At 39.9% G+C, this 26,307-nt stretch overlaps 1 protein-coding gene across 1 annotated transcript; it reads right to left on the bottom strand.

The window, feature by feature from the left end:
* Positions 1 to 233: 233 nt before the first annotated feature.
* Positions 234 to 26,307, bottom strand: RBM27 (RNA binding motif protein 27). Its single transcript, XM_075766677.1, has 21 exons — positions 26,081 to 26,307; positions 23,256 to 23,374; positions 22,276 to 22,398; positions 19,902 to 20,010; positions 19,129 to 19,322; positions 18,040 to 18,297; positions 17,243 to 17,479; positions 15,872 to 16,006; positions 13,686 to 13,835; positions 11,445 to 11,592; positions 11,003 to 11,156; positions 9,576 to 9,839; positions 9,325 to 9,453; positions 8,337 to 8,459; positions 7,735 to 7,809; positions 7,457 to 7,621; positions 6,952 to 7,056; positions 6,654 to 6,845; positions 4,662 to 4,748; positions 4,085 to 4,195; positions 234 to 3,452 (listed from the first exon to the last, which is right to left on the bottom strand). Exons 1-21 carry the CDS (start codon positions 26,137 to 26,139, stop codon positions 3,366 to 3,368), a joined length of 3,024 nt encoding a protein of 1,007 aa, XP_075622792.1. The 5' UTR covers positions 26,140 to 26,307; the 3' UTR covers positions 234 to 3,365.

The following is a 26,307-nucleotide window of genomic DNA, read 5'->3' as shown; positions in this document are numbered from 1 at the left end:
AGCCTTCCCAAAATGTACAATAACCTTCACTGGAATCCCTCCCATCCCCTCATATCCTCCCCCTGTCAATTTAGCCATCTGAATTAATACTATTTCAGAGCACTGACACACTTGATTTTTCTCCTAGCTAGTAACTATTAAGTAAAACAAACTGGCACACACATTCCATAGTAATAAATATCCCTTCACACATACTTCCCCCCAAAAAAGTGATAACGCTCTTTTTGTGATAGTTGTAATTTTTTTTTGAATGGTTCTGCTGTCCAATTTATTTAAGTTAGAATTTTGTCTTTTCTAAATCTTGAACCATTCCATAGTATATCTTTATTGCAAAAAAGTCAACATGCATCTTAGAAATTCAGATTGTAATCAATAAAACAAACATTACATATATGAATTTAAATGTATAAACAGTTAGAAATTCAACAATATCTCCTATTACACTATTACACAAGTTCACAATTTGTAAAAACTATAGTACAAGTTTACTATACACCAAGAGGAACTTTATTCCTTTTCACATGATTTTGTTAAAAGTGTTGTTTTCACAAGAAGCAGGCAACTGTTTGCAGATTCATCTTTTCAACCCAAGTTTGGTTTGTTCTTTTCGCTTCGGTTAATTAACAATGAATGGGAGATAAGGTTTCGTAACAGGTACTTACTTTTCTATCACATACTTTGTCAGTGTTTGTGCCCTAAGTTCAGACTAATTACACATGGCCTGTAAATACACTGGCTGCAAAACCAAGTTCTGTTGCTGATTATAAATTTTGTTTAAGGTGCTCTCCGAAAGTACGCGCGAACGTCACAATAAAACGTTGCCATAAAAAAAGTAAGCTGTACTGCCAGGTTACCTGTTAAACCAAACCACCCCAGCAGTTTAAGACAGCCTAGCATCCCCTAAACCAGCTCTGGCAAGCGAAGGTCACTGCCAAAGAGCTTTCCTGCCCCTGAGCCACCGGCCGTCAGGCACCGCCGCGCTGCCCATCACTGACATTCCCAGCATACACACGCCAAATTCAGAGGCACAGCTCCCTCCTGCGCCTCAGCGCTTAGGAATCACGTTTGGGATGTCCCTGGAGGCATTATATGAGCCTGCCACTGTGTGCTGTGAAGGGGGAAAAAAGAAAAGAAATCACGTGAAGCTCTCGAACCCCGTTAAATAACGCTCTGGCACTGCTTCCCTCCTGCCTCGCGCAGCCTGAGCGGCCAGCGCCTGCGGGCAGGGCGAGCGTCCCTGAGCACAGCCTGCCAGGCGGGTGCCACCGCACGCAAAAACCATATGAAAAGGAATCCCTGTCTACGTGTGTCAAAGGCTACTGCAATTTTTCTTACAGCTTCATTCATTCACTGTAATTTTCATTTTCCAAATACAAAAATACAACAATTCTTATTGAAATCTATACGCTGGTAGTTTTAGTACACAAAAAAAGCAACATATTTACAAAATTATACAGTTTAAGAAAAAACTCTGTACAAAAAAATATATAAATCCTTTTGTTCCCTCCATCATTTTTTAAACTGTCAGGACTCAAATATGTTTTGTTGCTATGGATTTTTCAAAATATACACTGACTGAGCCACAGACATAAAAAAAAAGGTCAGAGATGATGGGAGAAAAGCAAGACATTCTTGTAAGTACGCAGGATTGGTTTCCCCTCGTTTCTTCATGTCTGTAATTCAGCCTCAGTATTAGCAGGAGAGTCCTAATAGTATAAAGAGGTGAGGTTTCAATGTGCAGAGCCAGAATACTGAAAGACATATTCCCCTCAACTGACAAGGAAACAGAAGATTTGATGCTGTTTTGCCTTTTGATACACCACCGTGGCAAAAGTCTAACAAAGTCAGGGGAACTGTGAGCCCACAGGCACGCTCAACCACACGTCACTAGCCAAGTTCAGAGCCACTGCCACTTCAGGGTTTTGATGTACATTTTTCTTCAGCTGGGAACTTGCTGGCAAATATACTGGTAAACTAGTTATTCAAAAGAAGAGAGCATTTTTGCACCGACATTCTGTTTATTTTGTAGACAAACGTACACGACGTACTGAAAGGTGTACGGTACAAATGGACAGAGTCGGGGAAGGTGCTCACTGGGTAACATGCTCATGAATTGCAAGAGCCGCCAACAGTTACGATACGCGGCACGGTATCTGAACTTGTTACCCTCATTCCTATGATAATACACACCGTTTCGGGGGTGTTAGTATGGGGGTGTGTTTTTCAAATGGTACAACAATAAGGCAACTGAGAATGTAATGGTGCTCATCTTAAATGCGTCTGAACAAAACCATACTCGAAGATACATTAGCGACTTTCCAAAACTGGCTCTGAACGCTCCCCTGAAGGCTTGTCCCTTCAAGCACTGGTTTAATGCAAGTCTTTGAGCAGGACACTGGCGTCCCGTTGGCCAAAAAGCATTTTGCTCTGAATGCTCCATGGATCTGGTTTGAATACAAACCAACAGCTGGTAACTGGGAGAGGAGGAAGTTTCTATGGGCTGTTGGGCAGTTGCCAGTTCCGCTGTTTTTCGTTTTGAGGAGCTACGAAACTCATTACATTCATGTTCACAAATACTGAAATGCAGTAAACAAAGAGTCTGACTTAAACATGAACCTTATACTGAAACCACAGAAGAAAATCAACAGTGAGTGAAACGTCACTCAAATACGTGTCATTGCTGATGTTTTTTGTGAAGCAGAATTTGAAGAAACAGCAAACTGGACAATATCATAACAATACCCTGTTAAATTGCTTCTTCCATCTCCTCCCACAAAAGCAGTAGAACACAGAAACCGTGTGGCTTTCAAACATATCAAAATAAATGATTTATGAATCTAGCCACAAATAATTCCTACAATAAGTGATTCCATATGAAATAAAATGCTACCCTTTTTCAATTAGCAAATGAGGCAATTTTTTCTTTTGTAACATTTAATGAAAGTTTGCGTCTTTCCCCCAACCCCATAATATTGCTAAATAAAACCTGTAATATTTTTTCAATTATAAACTAAGAAATCAATCACATTATAAAAAACCCAAAACAAGGTAATACAGGCGACACAAAAAGAGGACAAGAAAATACTAATATTTTTTTCCCCCCCTCTCTTTTTATCCTTCTTAAATAGAAAAAAATCACCACCCTGGTGAGCTTGATAATTATGTAAAATGTTACTGGGCCTTTGGCTAGCTTAGTATCACAGCTCTATATCCGAAATGTTTTCATAACAAACTTTGCTCACTTTAAATCTTGTGGTTTGAAAAGAAAGTAAAGCTTTTTTTGGCTCATCAACTTCCTTAAATAAATGTTTAAAAGATGTAGCTTGAACTATATTCCTAAAATTATACATTTCCAACATAAAGTTTCATCTTCTCCAAGAACGGGATTCATCCTCATCTTCGTCATCATCATCATCATCTTCGTGCAAAAATAAATCTGAGGTTTCAGTCTCCTAGATAAAGAAAACACGTACTTTTAACAAAGACGTTCCATGCTGTACCCTAGGAAACAAGTCACGTAACACAGCATCAGTTGTACTCCCTATCAGGTTCTTGTTCATCGCACGTCTCACTGAAACGCACACAATTACGTTCAACAAGTTTCACAGGAAGAACAGTAGCCTCACACATCAAGAAAGGAAAAGAAAGCCAACCTTCAACGTCAGCAGGAACAAAGAGCCACCCACCCTCTGAAACAACAACTTTTAATGTGTTAAATGCCTAGATGGAAAAACCTTTAAAAGCTTAATGAGTTCATAATCACAGGAAAGAATATAAGTAACTTATCCTACAGTGGAGCATTAATATTGTGAAGCAAAAAGATTAGCAGCCTGCACATAGAGAACGTGGGGTTTGTTTTCATAGTTGACAATCAACATTCCTTCCAGTAACTGTATTTTTTTTTTTCCTTTTCCCTTTTTTAGAATGTGGAAGACGTACCTGACTACCCAAAACCAGTTAAGTTTCTGGTTTGCAAAAACATCTTTTATGAAATCTCTTCACTGAACAGAAAACTGTATCCTAAAAGAGCTCGTGGCTATCAGATTCCTAGAAGAGTGATTAGGTTTTTAACATATTTTCATACCTCTTCCTTAGACTCCTCTTCCTCGATTTCCGTGGACACAGAGGGTACCTTAGGTTTGTACCATGATATCTGTAGCCTTCGGTCTTTGAACCGGGATCCTTGGTTAGCAGCCTAGATGCATTTTAAACAAACATATTTTCAAAAAGACGACCAAGTGCAGAATGTTTAAGATCACCAACAACAAGCTAAACCCAGCGAACATCATGCAGATGCATACTTGAAGATCTCAAACATATAAGCCACAATCCCTCACTTCAGTCTTCTGAGAGCAACTTCACTCAAACCCAAATCTGCTAAATAATGCTCGTCTACCAGCAGTCTGAAAAGATTAACAGAACTCTGAGCTGATCGTGACATTGAACCCTTGTCAGCAGACAGCCTACGTTACTATTAAGGTAAGCATGAGGTATTTCCCCCTGTAGTGACGCTATATGCAGTAGCAACTAATACCCAACACTATCTAGCTCAAACTAGCGGGACCAAAGCCTGCTAAATTTTAAAATACAAAGGCAGACACGAGAAGCGAAAAATTCTTATTTTAGAACCGTGAAAAAAAATAATCCATTGTTCTACTTACATTCTCAGCTTCTGAGCGAGATTTAAAAGTTAGAACAACACTTAATGGGGAATCCTCTTCTTGAAGGTCTTCAATATCTCCAAATTTCTATGTGAGAAAAGTTGATCAGGAACAGTAGTGCTATTCTCCTCCAAAAACATGATCATCGTGTGCTACAACTGCACTGTACTGAAGTGCCACTGGAACCTTACTTTTCGGACAGAAAAGTGAGAGCCAAAGAAATCTCAGCTGCATCATCCAGCGACATTGCAGCATTTGTACTTGTATTTTTTGGCAAAAGCTCAGATTTATTGTTATTCTAAGAAGCGGAGCTTAATTTTGCAGGAGGAAAGGAAATAAGTGTATTAATTTATAGCTCAGGAGTGAATTCTTTGAATCCACTATTTCCCTCATTCTCTTCTGCCCTTCACTGTTGTACTTCTTTAAGACCTGTTAAGCAAGTCCGTTAGAGCTCATTAATTTGCAAAAGAGATTTCAGTAGTAGCAATTGAACTTTGCTATAGAGCTCCTGAACACGTTCTGTAAGTACACTACTGGGAGGAGGAAAAAATATAATCTAGTATCGCTAGATTAACAAGAAGTTTGCTTTTTTAGAATTTATATACTGCATAATGGTAAAAATTGGAATGACCACAGCAGTGATAGTTAAATAGTAAAAAAAAACAACAAACCAAAAAACAAACAAAAAAAAGGATTTAGGCATGGAGAACAAGCAGCACAAAAAAAAAATTGTAGTCAACTTCAGATTTAACATGAATACCAGAAGAAAAGTAGTTTAAAAGCCAGTAAGACAATAGTTTGAGTAACAGCATTAGTTGTTTGTAAAAACTTTTACTGGTTTTAGCAGCTACGGGCAGCTTATTCTATTTCTGCGAGACTTCATGTTTTTGAAAACAAAGATCTTTTTAAACAAGGCACTCTGGTCCCCTCTGAGGACGTCTTCAAGGGTTCAAGGCACTGTTAGCATACCATAAAGCAGGTTGGGTTTTTGATCAAACCACACAACATTTTCACTGAGTTTACCTAATCAAAGCAGTAGTAGTGGCTGCCAACCTTTTGATAAGCACTGAGGCCAAAGCAGAGAGTAACAGCTCCCCAGGGAGCAACGCTCACCCCGCTGTGTGAAGAACTGCACAGTTCTCTATTCCCACTCAAAACAGAAACAAGCTTGCAGATGACCAGTTCTCCTGAGAACTCTACTCCTTTTCTGTATCCTGCTCTCAATTCTACAAAACCAGTTTTCCATATCAGTCGCTGTGTAAGGAACATCCAGAAATACCAAACTGACTTGATCAAGGTTAGATTTCATGCTGGGTCTATTGAAGAAATAGTACACAATCTCTCTGAGAAGTTTACTAGGTTTGCACATGAAAACATTTCATTCTGAGAAAAGTAACTGAGGGAAATGTAAAATCAGTTTTTCCCTTATTATGTTAACTTTGTTATGATGCTAACACATACGTTAACTTAAGTACCAGGAGTTCATAAACAAATTTAACTTCTTTGATGTCCTGTTTAGCAAAGTAGTGCTTTGCTTCTTGAGCTAGAGGGAAACAAGATAAATGGTATGAATTGCTAATCTGAAAAATAAATAGACATTTTTCAGCCTTCTAATGTCTGTTTTAAAGTATTTTAATACAGAATTAATAAGAATAAGCTATTTAGCTTTTCCCATTAAAAGAATGCATTGGGCAGCTATTGTAAAGCAGCTGTAAAAGACTTTATGTTTATACCCTTGATAACTCTTGAAGCTGTTTGCTTATGCATAGCCTGTTCCATGAATTCAGGATGAAATCTTTGATTTGTTTGCACTAACAAAAAGACTTCAAGAATTCGGAAAAGAAACAGTTATTTACAAAGTTCCTAGCATGCCTGCTTTTGCAAGTAAACACACACCCAGGGTACTGGTTACCTACTTAATCTCAGATTTATAGTTCAGCCATAATTCTCCTCTTCAGTTTCCCCCCCCCGCCAACATGACCTCATACTTACAGAGAAGTGCTGTAACAATTCATCTTTCTCCTCTTCAATGAAGCCTCCCACTGTTAGTGCTTTGGGACGATGATCCACCACCATATGATTCAACATGCCCCTTCCTCTCCCACCACGACCCCGTCCTCGTCCTCTTCCTTGGGCTGGCGCTGTCTTTCCTCGACCAACTGGCAAAATGCCTAAACGGGCAGCCTGTTTAGAGAGGGCAAAGAATGTACAAAGCCATCCTCCATTTGAAAGGATTTAAAACATTTATATCTCATAAACACATTAAAAGCATCAATCTAGACAAACTCGCCTCTACTTGTAACTGATTTAGCTTTTTTCGCAGTTCAGTTGTGTCTTCTCCAGAAGAGAGTCTCTTATGAAAGTCCAGTTCTGCGTCCAAAAGTTCCTTTTGTGCCTTAGAGAAGAAGATGCAGAAAGAGAGAAATGGAAGGGAAAAGCAGAACAAAGGTGTTAATCCTTTTAATGCTTTATTCCACGTCTTCAGCAATGCATTTATGTAAATGACATATCCATACTTCCCTCTAAATTCAGTTTAATTGCCTCCATGCCCCCCCCAGCCCATTTGTTGAAGGACCCAGAATTCTCTGCCTCTGAACTGGAACAAGCTTGGATGACCTACATACAAAATTCGGCCATCCAAGTTCCTACAACCATAGCTTGCTTGTCTATGGTTATCACTCTTAAAATCAAAATACTGCTTGGAAGTGTTTTCATCTGATGTTGCTGCATTTTAGGACATAATATTAGAAATAGTTACAAAAGACAGGCAGGCTAGTGTCTCGTGCAATAAATACCTCTGTCTTGGACTTTAATTTTGATGGTGTAGAGGTTGTAGATGAAGTTTTTAATTCATCCTTTAACTGAGATATTTTCCCTGCTAGCTCTTTTAAGGTCTTCATTATTTCTGCTCTCTCTTCTGGTTTCATGGCCTTATTTTTCTCCAGCTTGGATATCAACATCTATGTATAATAATACAAAAGAGCAGGAATATAAAATACCAGGAAAACCAACACCAAACAGACAAGTAACTACAAAATCAGAATGTATTTATTAGAAGACGTGCCAGACTTACCTTCTGGCATTCTATTTGTTTTTCTAACATCTCCTGCTTCTTTTTTCTCATGTCTTGTTGGAGTTTCATTGCCTCCTATATAAGAAGGAAATGCTTTCAATCAGTAAAAAGCAGTCTAGCATTATATGTACTCACATATATCATATTTTCTTCTTCAAGCTATAGAAGTGAAGGCCATAATGAAAACTAGTAGTCTGCAAAACACACAAGTATAAAGTGTATCTGATCCGGAAAAAAAAAAACATAAGAAGTTGCTAACTTCCGGCTGTGAAGTACTCCACTAAATTTTTGCCCCCTTCAGACACCTCCTAAGAAACATATCCTATACTGTCATTTAAGTGTCTCACACCTGCAGAGATTAAAGTCAGAGAAATGCCTCAAGAAAACCCAGAAAATCCACATACAACCAGTGTGTCAAGTCAGGCACTCCAAAAGAAATGCTCCCTTACCCACGATTAACCTCAACGTGCATTTGCAATAACAGTCCAAAAACGATGACAAAAAACTACAGTGATATTTGAGGGTAAAGTTGCCTATCAAACCTTCCTTTGTAAAGTACTTTGACCACTACACTGTTAGTCAGCCAATAAATAGGAAAGTACCTGTTTTTTTTTAAGGGCTTCTTGCACATCGTGAGGTTTAGACCCTGCACCAGGCTTCATAGATGTCTTCAAGTTTGAAGAACTGTAAACCATTTTTGAGTGGCTTGTAGAAGTAGGAAATGTCTGAAATAGTAAAAACACACACAGAGAAAAATATGTAATAGCTTAAAACATACAATATACCATCAATAAGTTTTGGAGGAATGTATTCTGTGAAATACGAACACCAACTTGCAGATTTGTGCAATGAGACAAAAAGACCAAGGCAGTTAAAACACATGGAAAAAGGCATCAGTCTAAGAGTCAACTTGCTTGGAAACAATCAGCTTAAATGCTTGTTAAAAGGATTTCTGCAAAAGATTCTTCCCTTCTTCATCCAAAACTCCCTCTGTATCTTGATATCCACTAGGAAGACCACTGAACCTGGTCTTCTGCATCTGCATTATACTCAGCTTCGCCGTCATAGTCCAACATCACACTTTCTGATCAAATACAGCAGTAAAAGTCCCCTGCAGAGTTCCTTTCTTAAAAGAAGGCCTTCTCTGTGGCCAAGAACACATGCTGCGCTATGATATCAGTGTGAATTAAAGTGTATCAGCTTGAACTCTATGCAGAAGTATTCTATAAGCTTCTAGCACTACTGCTAAAGCACAACATAAGCTCAAAGAATCACTGGGAAAGCAATTAGATTCACCAACAAAAAGCTGACATTGCATATAGGCTGTCAAATTTGTTTACTATGAAGCACTGCCAAAAATATTTTATGCTACTTAAAATACTGATACTTTGTTTCTGAAGTCATTGTCCCTGTTTTATATAAACAGCTAATGAAACTCGGAAGAAGTGACTGACCATGGCTGCAGGGAACATTAGCAAAAAGGAACAGAACCAACTGGGAACAATTTGCAATTCTATTTGCTAGTTCCTTCTCAACTAAGGGGCCAAAGCTTTAACCAGAAGTATGAAGATGGCCCGTTTGTAAACACACCTGGGAGTCCTCAACCACAGCCCCAGACTGGCTTAAGTCAGCCTGGGTTCCACCTGCTGCTCCAAGGCGACGTTTCACCGGGACTTTATTAAGGACATAGGCACCAGATGCCAGTGGTTTATTCATCACCTGTGTATCAACAGATTAAAAAAAAAAAGAAAGATTAGATAGTCTGCTTTTTTAAAGCAGCAGTCATTTAGGAAGGCCGATAACCTTCACTGCTCAATCACTGGCTGACAAGAGCACAATACCTTTGACAGACTGCTGTGCATTGTTACAGCTGGAGTTGTGGTCAGGGGTTGCTGCTGGAGGTGAAGTTGGTGATGGAGAGACTGCGTGGGAGCCTGCTGTTGCTGCTGCTGCAGCAATTGGGGCTGCTGCTCACTGTCTCTGTGCCACAGTACCCTTATAAACCGATTGTTCAGAACTGCCTCTGTGCTGGAAATTGCCTTCCTGGCCTCGTCATTAGTTAAGTACTGAATTAGAGCAGCTTCAGGATCATTCTGGAAAGCCACCTAAATCAGAAGTTCATTAGAATGCATTATTTCTCAGGGAAGAAAACACCTCAACCAATCTACAAGTAATCTGCAATAATGAGTGGGATATCCAATGATATCAACAGCTCAAAATAAAGGTAAAACAGTCTATGTAATTAAAGCCAAGTACCTCTTGACAAATATTAGACATGCTTGCAACATAGCCTACATACAGGAAAATAAAATTAAAAAAAAAAAAGATTCCTCCACCAAACAGCATCATATATTCAGAGCACTGTGAACTGCCATTGGAGTATGGCTGAAGAGATCCCTTTGCTGACTCCAAACTCTTTATCATAACCCCTGAAAGACGACTGCTCTCTGAGGATGTACAATGCAAAGGGTCACCACAGTCTCAGAGAAGCATTATCTAAGTCTTGAATAAGAATATGTTTCTCTAAATATTAATCACAGAAATAAAACCTTATCTTGGACTTTCTAGTATAATGATTGAGATAGCATGGTTTAATGCATTATTTCATTATCAAGGTGCAGAGACCACCACAGTATCTTTTGGGCTAAGACATAAAATTATCAACTCAAGAAATACAGAGGCTTCCCAGGTATCCATCTTTTATTTAGAACTCTGAAGACTTCTGTTTTGTCCAGAAAAATTAATGGAAATTAAATGCTATTTTAACCACATAACTACCTGTGTTTTGCTCATAGTGTGTTTTTTCCCTTTCTTACAGCGCAGGGAATGCCACCGACCTGGAGACAGTTCCAGGATGCAAAGTGGTAACAAATTGATGCATACAAAGCCTCTCTTGTAGCATCTTTGTCAAAATCCTGACTACGAAATACTGTGGGACTATCATACCAGACAAAGTGTTAGAAGATCTCTATCAAAAATTATACACAAGTTACTCAAAACTCTGACTTGGTTTAGATACTGCTAAACCTGCACGCCTTGCAAATTCATGAAAGCTTCATGAAGGCACAAGCCAACATACTTTGACAGAATTAAGGTAATAATACAGAGTGGACCAAGAAAAGGTTTCTGTGAATTTGGTTACCTACTCTCCCAGTTAACCTGCATTAAGATTTGTCAGGGAATGTAGTTCAGCTGCAGCTGTACTCCAGAAGGCTTCAAGGAAAATAAATACCAACATATGGGCATAAAACGGAACTTTGTGTTTTACCTGAATGTTTACAATAGTTCCAAATTTGCTGAAATGTTCGTTGAGCTGTGTAATATTGTTCAATTCTGATGGAATTTTTCGAACTTCTAATTTTGTATTAGTATACTGATTCTTTTTCAAAAATCCTGGTTTATTCTGGTTGTTGTTTGCTTGCCTAAAGAAAATGAGAGCAAGAGGGCAGTTTCGATAAGCATACATATACTTAAGGCAGCAAATTGTTAACACACATTTAACTTTTGTTTTCTCATAAAATGTATATACTCCAGGCAGTAACAAAAAAGAGCTTCTTTCCACCACCAAATACTTAGTGTCCACCTTATGTGGACAGTGATTTTTCTGACCCACCCAGCTCAAATTACAGGGCCAAGTGAATAGCTGTATTCACAGTATTGATAGCAATAAAGTGCATTCCAATTAGTCAACTGCAGTTGTTAATTCTTACTTTCCCAGCCATGGTTTCTTTAATGGTGGACATTCCATGCTACTTGGAGATCTTTTCCTGCTGTCTGGTTCAAGGACAACTCTAGTTACATTGCTGCTATTATTTGTAATGGGAATGGGAGGTTCAGTCTGGATGATAATATTGGCAGCTGGAAGAAAGGAAAAAGCCCTCTGTTATTTACCATACATCAATAGAGACAGCGGAAAAGCTTTCACTGTAACAGCAAAATAGGATTGAGTTTAAAAACATAAAAATTAGGAAGACTTGATAAAAGTTGGTCAATTTTGTTTATGAAGTTACTTCAGAGATCACTTGCTAACCTAATTAAACAGTTTGAGGAAAACAAAAATTTAGTCCAGCCAGCAGGGATGAGATTTTGACCTTTAACATTAGTATTAGCTTGAAGAAACAAAGCTAAAACTTCATCTTTCAGGTACTGAAAATTCACATTCTGCAGGAAAAGAAGAGAAAGACAAAAAGAAAGACAAAAAGAAAGACAAAAAGAAAGACAAAAAGAAAGACAAAAAGAAAGACAAAAAGAAAGACAAAAAGAAAGACAAAAAGAAAGACAAAAAGAAAGACAAAAAGAAAGACAAAAAGAAAGACAAAAAGAAAGACAAAAAGAAAGACAAAAAGAAAGACAAAAAGAAAGACAAAAAGAAAGACAAAAAGAAAGACAAAAAGAAAGACAAAAAGAAAGACAAAAAGAAAGACAAAAAGAAAGACAAATCCAAACAAGGCTAGGTTCCCAGGCTTCAGGTCAGAGTTATACAGTGTGGCACGGGCTGAATAAACAACCAACTTTCCCTCTATTAACCTTTGACAATGAAAAGCAACCAAGAACACGTTCCTTCCGCTGCTACCCTCTTGTTATCCCTCCGTCCAGTTTTCAGCAACAAACTGTTAATTAAGCATAACTATGGCATGCAATTATACTCTCAAAGACATTAAGGTTTGAAGCAACTTGTACAAGCACAAAGCTGAAGCACTAGGTTACAATTTGCTGACCTTTTGATTATGCCAAGATTATGCCATTGCTGTTAGTCTCCTGCATATGCCAAATATTCAACTCCTAAAAAGAAGTCTGAGTTATAAGTCAATTTTCTGTGGCCTTTATATATGCCAGAGCTCTGCTGATTACACTGGTGAGAACAAAGACCGGGCATTTCTGGGCATACAGTTCCAATCTTACTTTGGAGGATGATTTGAGAGTAAACCTTTCACACACGTGACAAAGACAGTACAACAGGTGGCCTGAAGCACCAGTGCCAAGCACCTGCCCATGCCTTACAGCGGGAGTGGGTTCTTAGAGAGAATCTGAGGGCCACCAGTAAAGCCCCAACCCTGCCTTTGTGAGTTCATTAAGATGAAAACAGCAACAGCAATTTTTGCAATAATATTTAACCATATCCTGTATAAGATGAATCACTGGAAGGAAATATTGAAAAAACCCTATATTTCTTATCTACTGAATAAGAACCACTGAAGTGTAACAGTAACACTGAAATTTAACAACTTTAAGGATTGGGGCAGGAAAAGCAGGAGGGAAAAAGAAAGTTATGCTAACAGAGCAAAAATTTCTTTAAAGAGTCTTGACTTGTTCTCTCCCCTAAAAGAGATTCTCTACATGTCACCACTAAGTGGCTACATTCACATTCATCCAGTTAAGGATTCAGAATTACTTAAATGCAGACAGGGATTTCCATGGCCTAAGAGAATTAGAAAGCTACTTGTGATGTTCGTTTTAGAGAGAACATCTGGCTGACAGTCAGACTACCAAGTACAAAACCATGCGACAGTTCCCCTCCTCGCTACATTAACAACTGCCGAGGCAAGTATTGTACCCATCGCATCTGTGCCCCAGGTCCTAAACATGCGCTTGGCAAATCCCAAGCAGTCTTCAGACCGTACTGCTTAAAGCCACCTTTCTGCACAAGCTTTCTTCCTAGAAGCACCCAGCACCCGAAAAGTGCCTTCACAGGCTAAAGAAGAATAAAAACCCAGCCAGCCAACCAAAAACCCTGTAACATTCCCAAGCAAGTGGTTATTTTTAGTCAAAAAGGCTGCTTTGACTATAACGTTGTCATATTAGCATTTTAAAAAAGGTAGAGATGTCTGAAAATTGCTCAGAAATACTAGATCAGTGAGAAAAACTATTGCTTTCAGCCTGAAAAAGGGGAAAATAAGTGTTGACGGTCTTGGACAAAAATAGCAATAGCAATGACTAGAAACCCTTCCTACCTCTTGGATTTGTATCCATCTCCCCAGATGTTAGGCCAATTAGATTTGGACGCTGCGTTTGTGCTCTTGTAAAGAACTGTCGATACTGAGATCTACCAGCACTGGTAATACTAGGAGCTTCAGGGTTATAGCCATCTGGCTCATATGTATCTATAAAAAAAGGAGAGAAATGAAAGAATTTTTCAAATGAGTTTAAGACTCAGGGTTAGTTTTCCTTTAAGGAAATGCACGGATGTCCAAGAATCAGAAGTTGTTTTGGATGAAGGGAAGAGAAAAAAGAGGTCGTACAGCCAATGTGTGTAGCCATTTAAAACCCTCAACTGAACTTTACGCCCAAGTCTATCTGGGCATATTCTCTTTTTTTTTTTAAATCGGATTGTTACCATTTGTCAAAGGCGCACAGATCACAATAATCAAGTTTTGCTGATGAGCTGCCTGAAAAAGGAATGAGGTATCTGGATGACAACCTTCACAACATCTGACAGTGTTTCAAGGGGAGCCACAAAAGATTTAGTTTGAGTGCTTATTCTGTAAGGCCTAAGATGCAAAGAGATTTCAGGTCTTTGCTGCCCAACAGTCTGGTTTACTTCAGAAAAGAATTTTTAGGGAAGAAAGTACTTAAATGATTCCCAGAGAGAGCTGAGAAATCAGGGAATTTGACCAATACTTACCTATTAAACTCTCTTAATTTATGTAAGAGCGAGATCAGCTGCCTAGCTCCAGTAAGGTACTAAAGGTTAGATTAATTAAAAGGGGTAGTCATGATAATACAAGATGATGGAATTGACTCATATTGTTCCTCCAGCCCAAGGTCCAAATCAAGGATGATACATTTTTCCAATGAAAAAAAGGAAAAGCTATACAAGAACTAGAATGAATAAAGTCTATGAAAAGTCTGTGCATCATGGAACAGAAACGAATACCCATACAAGAGGACTTGACAGACTTAAAAGTACGCTAAACGTCAGCTCAATATTCCACAGCAACAATGAAGACTCTAAAATTTAAAACAGATGCCCCAGAATTTCAATGCTGATGTTTTACAGTTGAGTTTCAGACTCTGCCAAAAACTTTCATTAACCTTGCATGAGCTGAACCATGAGTTCTTCCTCCAGGATTTTGCATACGATTGATGGCAAGAGGGCAACCAGCAGGTGCTACCATAACAGTCCAAGAACAAGACATGAGAATCTCCACAGATGTTTGGAGAACAGAATTACATAGTGCAACCAAAGTCAGTAATGCTCTGGAGCTAAGACAGACAGAATTGCCTGTTAGAAGAAGTTCTGAAGCTGAAAGAATCAGATGGCAACATCGAATCCCTGACAGTGTTTGGAGATAATTGAACAATTGAATGACTGAAGTTCTGAAAAGCATGGAAGTCACAAAGGAAATGACATGGATCATGAACTAGAGCCCTCCTTTGATTAAAATTCAGAATATTTATGTAAAAAAACCCAGATGGGAATATTATAGGACATTGAGATGTAATTATTGTATTTTCCTCATGTAAAACATGGAAATGCCATCACTCCTTTCATTATCAAAGAAATGTAAGCTTTGTTGGATTTAAATTTAGCAGTCTAGGGCTCTCCAGGTATTTTGCTATTTCCCTTCATGAAAACCCACTTTTTAAAAATTCGAGCTCTGTTAAGGAAGATGGACACATCCATCTTTTTTTTTTTGAAGTTAAAAAGCTAGAAATAAGTCGATTCTGGAAAAAAAGATAGAAAGAAAACACTAAGGTACATGAAGACTGTAGAGACTACTGTGATATAGAGCTGAAAAAACCCATAAATCTCTCTCATCTGTAGTAGCCAAAACCAGATAAAGACCGAGTTAAACAGTAATTACAGGTTTGCAGATTCATCTTTTGCCTACTGATGTTCTACTAAGCAGCTTGAAGATGAAGGAATCCCTGTCTTATGCAACAATCTTATTGCTTTGAGCATATGTAACCCAAAGAAAGCTCCCCACACACGATCTTTCCTCTGACAGTGACAGAACACTACTGCTATTTCATGCAGTAACAGCAGATGAGTCTCTGACCACAAGGAAAGCCATCAGACTTCTTTTTAGATTTGTACGTACCAGAGGAAAACAGAGGTAATAATTTCTAATCACATATCAACAGGAATTTTTAAATTTATATCTCAAGCAGATTTAAAAAAAAGGTATTTGCTTACGTTCTGACACTGTATACAGTAGGTTCTGGGGTAAAGGAGGAGGTAGTCTTGCTCCCACAGGTGCAAGACTGGGCACTGCACTTGTCCCAGGCTGGTCACGATTATTTATCAAACTTGACTGTGTTAAAGGTGGTCCTACAATGACACCATAGAATAGATCACTAAGACTTATAACTCCACAGATAAAATGTGCAAACAGTTCAATGCAATTTGCTTATGCCTTGCTTTGAGCAAGGTCGAGATTGTAAATATTTACACACCCACCACAGTAAAAGTAAGTTGAAAAGCCCCACTCAGGTAAGTTACTCCGATTCCAACACCTTTTGTCTTTCCCAGAAAGGACAAAGCTTTAAGGGGGGGGAGGGAAGGGAAGGAAAAAAAAAAAAAAAAGGTGTCTTTACTTCCCGAGAGTTTTCTTATTGTCAGAGCTTGCATTAGCTAAAGCAGCTCCTCCCTCAGCTCTGCCATGGAGAATCAAGGCTTGCTCAGAGCAAGAGATTTTATCGGCAACATTTAGATTACAGTTCTAAACCAAGAACTACAGGGCAAAAGGCATTCACAGACAAGGAATTTGTCTAGCTATTTTTGCTTTGTTTGCACCACACACATACACACATTCCAACTTACTATATGCCCCCAAAAGGACACTGAGTTACACTGCGCAACCTATCGAGACATGACTACAATCAGAGCACACATCAATTCACTCGACAGCAAGCCAATCTACCCACTGAAAGGCTCATGCAAAGTTTAGGGTTAATCCTCTATAAAATTACTTCTCATCCCATAGCTGCTGCTATTTGATACAACTATCACAGCGTGTATTGTGTTACTGGAACAAAGAGTACCGAAACAGAGTAACCACAAATCTAATACTCTATTTCTTCATAGAATTTACATTATAAGATGCAGTAAGATAACAAAAAAGGCTAAACAGTCTCAGAGATCACTGAGCTAAAAGGTCTTAGATGTATCAATTATCTGCTACTAAAAAGCAGTACATAACATAGCACAAACACAGAAATTTATTAGAACTTCTAGGAGATTAAATCTCAACATTATCACATTAGGGAAATAAAAAAAGCTAGTAATCCAATTGTCAGTGATCAATCCAAACACCACCAGGGCTATGAGATAATCTGAAAGATACCCCCCCTCCATTTCCCTGCCCAATTTATCTCATTAAATTTGGAGTGATAGGAACATCATATTTTACAAGCTGATTTTTCAGTTATTTTGGCAATACTTTGAATAGCACATGGCTAGCAAAGACACTTGAACTCATTTCTTCCAATACACATAGGTCTTCAAGAAGGAACCATCATTTTAACATGGTGACGTAAAGAAACACAGAACAACGTTCTGACTTACTTGGTACGGGAAGCACCACAGGAGGTGGTGCCTGCGGATGAGCTTGTGGAACCGGCAGCCTCATATTACGAGCTGGACCTGGCATAGGGGGCAGAAGCATACCAGGAGGAGGAGGAGGAAGTCCGGGAGGTGGTGGAGGAAAAGGAATCATACTTGGCAAGGAAACTTCATCTACTACTAAAGGATCGTTTCCGTGATCAAACTGGCAAAGATCACCAAGTACGCAAAACCCTCGCTCTGCAAAACAGGACATTTAATAGACTTTTTAGAAAAATAAATAAAATTAGTTGTCAGTGATTTGTAGCATCTCACTTTTTGCTGGGATTTCTTAGTAAAGAAAACTTGCAATCACTGATCCAACATTATGTTATCAGATGAGGTTTCAAAGTAATTCAAATTAGAATGATCTTCAATAAAAGCATACAGACATACATGCATCCGTCATAAAAGCTGTGGGAAAAAGTCAGTCAGAAGTACCACCTGGTTTATATTAAACACATACACTGCAATCTTTATCAGAACCACCAGTGGTTGAAATATTTGCCAAGCATATACAGAATTGTGAACAAACTCTGCATGTTCTTATGCAGCAACTGTCAGATTTTAAGTAACCTGCTTCCAGTAAGACCAGTTATTTCCCCAGTAAAATATAGGTCATATATGCATCTTTTACATACAAGGTATACTCCACATGCTACTGCATTGTGGCTTGCTGCCTACATTTAGTGAATACCTAAAAAAACCGTCACAGAATAATTGAAACAAGGTATGAAACTGAAAACTAAGAAACAGTTTACCATCATAATCTCGACATCTTCTCTTAGGAGGAGGGTTTCTGCCAAATGAACTGGGATTGCTATGATTGTTATAGTAATTTGACCAGCTCTCTGTTGTGCTTTCAAGATGGTGCGCAGGTGCAATTACAGTGACAGCACTGGGAATAGTTTGTGCAGAGGAATACTGTTCAGTAGATTTACTGGGAGACACGGTAACTGGATTATACGAGCCTTCAACATCATTTCTTTCACTCTTGAATTTCGATCTCTCTCGGTGCTCTGTTTAAAACAAAAAGTTAGGTAAAATCTTTATGTTTTGTTCTGTATGTTACAGCCTTGAGAAAAAGATAATATACAATAGTATGAACTTTCCTTAAATATTCAGTATTCTGCATGTTAAACTGTTCTTAAGGAGCTTAGTCCTATCAATGGAATAAGAAATAAATATAATGGAAACTGGTTTTTAACTTCAGAAATCTAAATGTTTTCTTTGCAAAACATACACTCATTCTTCCACTCCTTATCCCATTCTGGATTACAGCTTTCTCTTTTAAAGTCGAAAGAGGGAGGGGAAAAAGCCTGAAAAAACAATCCTATCCCCCACCCTTAACTGACGTGGTCTCAACATGCGTTGAAATAGGTTGTAATCTGTGCCTCTCGTTTTTCCAACAGACCTGAATTAGCCCTAAAAGAACAACAGATCATATGGTAATCACCTTCAATTACAAAGAAACTTTCCTCTAAAAAATACACAGTAACAAAGTGAAAAAGAGGGTAACACTATTTTGCAAAAAGATAGATCTTTGGGGGAAAAAAAATTAAAAATCAACATCTTTGTCAACAGACACAGTGCAAAAATATCAGCTACTGATATCCACTGGTATACACCTGTGGATAAATTAAGAGGTTAGCAAAGAAGAAAACAATCCCCTTAATTGTTCTACTCTGAAGAACAGCATCTTTAATTAATAATTTCAGGAACACAAAGCTCTCAAAATTTGCTCCAACTACTCAAGGACATCTACAGCTTGCTAGACCATGCAGTAGGCAGGAGTCACCACACATCACTGACACGAGATGTTCTGCTAACACAGCACCTTGGGTACTCACCAACACTCCTGCTTGTATCACGGTCTTTGCTTCTTCCTCTGCTGCGGCTGCGACTTCGACTTAACCCTCTGCTTTTACTACGACTTTTACTCCTGCCTCGTCGCCAGCCAGACTTCTCTCTGTACAAGTCACTCCTGTCGTAATATCTGTCATAGTCCCTCCATTTACCATCATCTCTCTTTTTCTCTCTGGTTCTAGAAAAGACACATGCGGACCGTGTTTATGAAAAGAGAAACCAAATCACAAAACAAGCTTGCAACAAGTTAAGATACTGTTCATCCTTCCCATCCAATTTGGACAGCGCAACATTCAAGTCAGAATTTCCCAAATTACACAGGAAAGTACAGAGTCTTGAAGTTGAATCACTAATTCGTAGAAATGAGGAAGGAGAGGACTAAGAAGAATTGGAAAGGTAAAAAAGTTAAGATGACCAAAACAGAACAATTTTTCAAAGTGATGTTGACTATGAACAACCCCAAAAGACCCTCCCAGCAATGCTTTTCATTTAGGTAACAAGGCAAAGAATGGAATTGATGACATTCCTGGTATTAACATTTGAAAAATACTGTCATTTTTTTCAGAAGGGACCAACTTCTAGTGAAAGGTTCTCATGCACGTGATGATCAGCCTATAGATAATGTATTCCAGATGGAGAAAAGGAGGGAGGAAATCACTATTTTTATGAAAAATCACTACCTACGAGGTAAAAATCCACAGTTAAAGATTGCCAGTTAATGCAGAAGACTATATTAATATTTTGGTTCAAAACTAACCTTTGTTCACTGGAATCTGCACGACTTCTCTGTGGACTGGAATACTTCTTTTTCCTGCCATCCCGCTCTTCTTCAACTGACTCTTGAAAATTCTGCTTAAGAGACAACTACCAACCAAGGATGAGTATCATTTTTCTTTTATTTGAAACGAAGAAAATCAGACCAAGATTTACTTGCACAGAATACTTAATCAAGCACTGGAGGTTGTTGGGCTTTTTGTTTCAAATCTTTCAGGTTTTTCTGGAGAGGAGAAGCCTCAAAATAAAACTTTTTTTTTTTTTAAACATGATTCATGAAAGACAAGTTCTTCATCCACTCTCTATCCCATCAGAGTAAGCAATTCTACAAATTAGGTATTTGCTGCATCTTGTAACTGGAGCACAACTAAGGAGAGTTACTTCTCCAAGTAGATATGTCACTAGCTTACACTTCAAAATCAATGTTTCAAAGCAAAAAACTGTTCACATGGTTGAACTAGTCACATTTCTTGCTGGCCTCAACAAAAGCAGTTTTAGAAGTCTGTCAGCTATACCACTACCGTAAATCCCTTTGAACCCATGTTGTACTTTTGCTGCCATTTTACACTGCTTAGAAGTTACTGCAAATTTTGGTGGCAAAAGTTTACACGCAATAATCTTTAAATTATTTTTTCCCATTAAAACAAAACAAAAAGGAAGGCTTCCTGCATCCTTGTTTAGGATTATCTAGGGAGAAGACTTAGCGTGACAGGGCTCTGGACAGCCTAGCCTAAGGCCCTGCTTTCACACGCGATTCTATCACGGGATACCTGGGGTCCCTTCCAACCCAGACTTAGCTATGATTCTACACTGGGTTTGTTTTGTGTCCTCCATTTGATGGAGTCACGTAATACACTGAGGCTGTATGACAATCATCAAGGCCTTACTGATGTTGAAATGACTAATTAATGTCCTGATCCTGTAAAGCTGTCCTATAAAGCTGTCCTACATATCGTCTTTTGCCTTATCCTTGCCCCTGCCCCCAAACCCCCCTCTTCCCCCCCACCAGATGACTGGTTAAGTCAACTGAAGGTGGTTCTACAACACCTTTTATAAATTATGACAGTATTTTGAGAACTGATCAGAAAACCATTAAAGTGAAGGTTGCCAATTATGAACTTCCATCACCAAAGCTACTTCCATGAACTGTCATAATTCTGGGTCTCATCCTCAGATAAAAAAGGACATCAGAAAAAGAGAGAAAAAAACCCGAAAGAGCAATTTTAATTTGCATCAACTGATGAATCACGTTCTGTCAAATAAGGACCTGCATTCTGCAATATGATATAACACAGCTTTGTTTTGGTTGACTGACAGACTGTGATCTGCAATTATTGTCACCTTCATGACCATTGGCCAGTTTTAAACTCTGAAGATAGAACAAATAACTCCAGCAAGATCTTTCCTTCATGTTATTTAAGGCTCACAGGCAAAAGCACAAATCTGAATACCATTTAGAGTACCTGTCAGAAAAAGAACCACTCCCCACAGTCCATTTATAAAGAGAGCAACAGTTTGTGGCTCTTAACACTGCATGACATAAGCATCCCTGGAGTGAGGGGAAAGGACTAGAATTTCATAATTAAAACACATATTCAGTCCAAAGTACCTTTGCAAACTGTGATCAGAGTATACAGAAATAAAGAACGTTTACTCCTATAGCAATTTTCCCCCAACCGTCTCTCAAAGGTAGTCTACTAAGGTGCTACCAACAGAGAAGAGGGCTCTTCCCTTCAAAAAATCACCAACTTAGAAGGAAAAAACTATCTATCTTAGACAAGGGATAGCAGAGGATGATACAACATGCAAAGAGATTTAGACAACTATGGAAATATTACTTTGCTTTTCTCAAAAACTTGATTGTTTTTAATTTTGTCCAATAAAACTCAAAAACAAGATAAAAGGAAGAACTGTTGGTAAGGCGAATGCTACCTCACTTTAAAAGTAATTATCCCTCAATATTGAGACCATCATATTTCACTGATTTTAAGTGTTTACAGAAAACATTTAAAATAATTTTCTATTCCTCACAGAACATACAAATTGGAAAAGGAATGTTTGGAATGATTTTGCTTCTTCGCCCTCTTGCAAACCCTTCCAAATCATTATCAGCTCATATTGTCAGGGACAGGATTACTGAATGCTATTAATCTAGATCAAAGGTAGACTCTACAATGGGATTTTAAAATGTCCTTGTCTGAATGGTCATCTTCTATTTTAAATTCAGATGCACAGAGATCGTAAAGATCATTAATCACAATAAAGTGGATTTTTCTTTCACATTTTGCCTCACAAGTGTACAGGATGGCTAATTTGAAAATTAGAGGTAGGTAGACAGAAAAAAATAATGTTACCCTCCTCCTTGACTTCTTCTTTTTCCTGACCTGCAGGCTTCACTTCTACTTTCGTGGGTTCAAGAGAAGGAAGATAACTTTTTGTGTACAGACTTTCAAAAAGTTTATCTACAAAACCTGAAGTTTTCTGAGGGATACAGAAACACAAGAAAATATTGTTACATAGTGATTTAAGGGTAGTGTTAGGTTTACCAGAGAAGTCCGTGAAAAAGTCATCCAGGAGGACTGCTCACAGCAGCAGCTTATATTAATGAAACAGTAGTTCCATTTGAGGAGCTGGAATTACATTTGTGGAACTTGAGGTTGTTTGTTTAGACAAAGAAATTCATCAGGTAATTCAAAGACAGAAAAGAGTGTTCTCCTTCAATCACATTTACAACTTTGAAATGTTTCTAAGGGGGCATGCATGATCGAAACTTATGATCAAAGAATAAGCCCACAGTTATTCCATCAGCTACTGTTAGCAGCCTTTTTACAGCAATTTTATGAGAGTAAATAATTCACAGAAGACTAACCATTGCCTTACATCAGATTGCAAAAAAATGCACAATAACTTCCCCAGCGAGCGTCAGAATTTCAGTTGTTTAAAACCTTGCATTTGAACCAAATCGCTATGAGAAGCTCACTAGAAGCCTGAAAGATTAATATGAACCATATGGACCAAGTTTTCAAAAGTTATCACACATCTGTCAGAGAAACTTCTGGCAGCATGACTGACACTTTAAAATGAAATTGCTAGCTTTTATTTCAGAGGATTTCCTCCCACCCACCATGAACAAGACCAAGCTACACAACTTCAGTGTAGATTTTTTTTTTTCTACATCATAAGATCTTTATTCCTTCACACTCTGTAAGAAATAGTCAATTCTCCGATAACAAGAAGTATTTTGAAGGCATCAATGATGCATCATCCTTCCTTCTCCCTCCTCCCCCCTAATGAAATGAGACCCGCCGAGCAGATAAAGCAGTGGAGAGCACAGTACCTTTTTGCAGAAAGACATCCAGCTGATCAGCACAGAAAGCCTTCAGCTCTTTCTCCGGCTTGTCTTTCTTGACTAATGCCACAACATAGTTGGCTAAGGCTGAGGGGTCTGCGTCACATCTATTGAGAGAAAGAGCCGTTCTTGATTCTGCCAACGCACCTCAAACCCCCTGTGCTGGACAACCACTGTGAGAGAAGAGCCAACGAAGGAAACCTGGCAGCACGGGCCGTGAGCTTTTCTGACATCTCGCACTGACATCGCTGTGCTGGGATGACTGAGCCAGCAAAGCTTTTCTCCAATTACAGCACAATGTATTAGTTGCCTTATTACCACCCCCACCACACCTGACAACGTTCCCACTCTTTGCTCCTTCCTGAGCTTTGCTTAGGAAAAACTACCTTTCCTCTTTTGTACAGAAAGATCCGATTCTAGGGCAACTGAGCAGATACCATTGTTTTAACTTTCTCTAAGCACAGCAACCACCACCAAGTATGACTCTACAAGAACAGCAGAGCAAGTCACCGCACGATTATTGTAAAGTAGTAAAGTGGTTTTAAAGTATTAAAACATTATTAACATGAAAAGTAGTTCAGAAAGATATATTGCAAAAGTGCATTTTAAATAGGCACACAGATACGTTCTGTACAGCTTAAGTTACTGTGCTTAACATACTGGGGTTTTCCTCCCCATGGACTATTTCCATGCCTACAAATTTTATAATAGTCCTTTAACACTAGTAACATGCCTAAAGGGGTGCAATTATTCATACAGATTCACTGTCCATGCTACCTAAGCCCTTATCTAGCTTCACAAAGGCCCAAGATAGCCAACTTTGTGCAGCAATACTCTGCCACTAATCTTTAAATTGGATATTGCTTTAGATTCCATTATTCAGCTACTAGAAAAACAAAGTATGAACCAGATTAACAGTGTTAAATGATTAAGCAATAGCTCCTCATTTTGCCTCTCTCAAAAGATGCAGATGCAAGCTATCAGATGGCAGGCAGGAACCTAAGATAGTTTGACGATTTAAAGGGCTTTTTAAAAGATTCATATTTAGAGAGGCTATTGTGTATTTTCTAAGAACATGAACTATGGAAATAGAAGGAAACAGTATAAAGTATATAGACCTCAAAATAATCTCAAGTAAAAAAATAATCCAGAAAACAAACAAAACGCAAAAAGCTCACAGCTTGATGACAACTGATTAGAGAAAATAAAACCCTCGCTGGGCAGGCAATCAAGCAGCTCTACTCCAAATTAGTTGCTCACTGTTCCCAACACCCGATGAAAGCCATGTTAAATGTGGGAAGTAACAACAAAGAAACCACAAATTTACAGATTTTACAATTCTTATGCACACACTCTCACAAAAAGAAATAAACTGTATGTAAAGTATTCGGTGCCAGTGCCCACATGCAACTGACTATAAACCTCCAATTTAAAATAAAGGAGATGCTCCATCACTTTATAACCATTCCCGTTCCTTTCTCCAAATATTAGTTTCTTAGGCGTTACGTTACAGGATGCATTACAGGAGCACACATAAAGTGTGCACACTTCTCCAGGTTAACCATTGTGGATCTTCACTTCTGAATCCTCAACTGCCAGGACCCACCAGCAAATTCTATGATTTCTCTGCCACGAGCCCTTGTCTCCAACTCGCATCCCTACAGCGCGGGTCAGGTACCAAAGGAAAGCTGGAGAGCATGGCAGGTTGACCAGAATTGGCGGTGACGGCGAAGGAGCAAGTTACGCTCCAGTCTAGACAGACTTTGAGAAGCACCTGACCAAGTATCAGAGAGACTCTTTATCTTAAAAGAGAAAAAAGGAAAATCACAAAGAATTTTCAAAGCCCTACTACTTAATGAGTACAGCTGAGTAGTTCTGAGGCCTATTTAAAAATACAAAAATAGGAAAAATATCTGTAGAAATATCAGCTAACCACACATTGTAAATGTACCTTCTGCAACTCCAAACAAGTGTTAGCTTTACTTTGTGGAAACTGTAAGTCTGGCTAGTCCCCAAGAAGTTCGCTTCCTTTACAAGACCCTTGCTACAGGCGAAACTCCGCAGAAGACCCCACTACACCTACGTGACGAGCGTTCAGCCAGCGTGCACGGTGCTTCGCAGAAACACAGCGCTCTTCATTACCAACGCGACCCCTCGAAACAATCCTCCCCCCCCCCCAAACCACCCAGCCCCCAGACCCCTCGGCCACCAAAGCTCCTACACGCCTCCGGCAGACATCCCCGGCCGCGCTCCCGATCGCTCCAAGGGCCCCCGGTAACCGGCCTGCGGTTCTGTTTCGAGGGCCGTGCTGCAAACCGACCTTACGCGTTGGAGCCGGGCTGACACCGCGGCCCGTCACGGCTGCGGAGCCCAGCCGGGCTCTGCGAGAATCTTACGCCGAGGCCGGTACGCGGATCCGGGGACAAAAGGCCCGGCTGAGCGCACCGGCCCTCGGCCCAAGCCCTTTAAACCGGCGTCCCCCGTGAGCCAAGCGTGTGCTCAGAAGCGCTGCCACCGGGCGAGCCGCCCGCGCGGCCCCGGTCAGGCCCTGTCACCCCCGGGACCCCCGGACGCGGGGCCGCCCCGGGCTCGGGAGGGCAGGCGGGGGCAGGGCCCGGCGCCGTACCGCCTCGCCCGGGTCCCGGGTCCCAGGTCCCCGGCCCCGCTCCACGGGGGGCCCGCGGAAAGCGCCGCCCGCCCCGGCCTCCGCGCTCGCCGCCCCCGCGCCGGGAGCCGCCTCCCATCACGGCGGGGACCGGCCCTGCCCCCGCCACACCGCCGGCCGGGACGGCCCGGCCCCCGCCCGCACTCACATCGGCTCCAGCAACTTGGCCAGCCAAGACTTGAGAGCGTCCACGTTCTCTATGATCATGGTGGCCCCGCTGCTCCGCCCGGCTCTGCTCTACACCGCCGCCGCCATCGCCGCCGCCCGGCCCGCTCGCCGCAGCAGTTGCTCTCCCCGGCCCCTTCCCCCGCCGAGGCCTAGTACAGGAACTAGCCGCCAGCCCGCAGCGCAACCTGCTGGGCATAGCCGGGGCGG

This window comes from Balearica regulorum, chromosome 14, assembly GCF_011004875.1.
Source record: "Balearica regulorum gibbericeps isolate bBalReg1 chromosome 14, bBalReg1.pri, whole genome shotgun sequence".
Taxonomy (NCBI): domain Eukaryota; kingdom Metazoa; phylum Chordata; class Aves; order Gruiformes; family Gruidae; genus Balearica; species Balearica regulorum.
This window is presented reverse-complemented; position numbering and strand designations above follow the sequence as displayed.

What these genes read in the sequence shown, in the direction of transcription:
- RBM27 (XM_075766677.1), bottom strand. Translation starts at nt 26,139, where the DNA reads ATGATCATAGAGAACGTGGACGCTCTCAAGTCTTGGCTGGCCAAGTTG. An exon ending in GCAGATTCCAGTGAACAAAG is followed by an intron (nt 19,323 to 19,901) that starts GTTAGTTTTGAA and finishes TGTCTTTTCTAG; the next exon opens with AACCAGAGAGAAAAAGAGAG. An exon ending in CTGTGGTTGAGGACTCCCAG is followed by an intron (nt 8,460 to 9,324) that starts GTGTGTTTACAA and finishes TTACTATTTCAG; the next exon opens with ACATTTCCTACTTCTACAAG.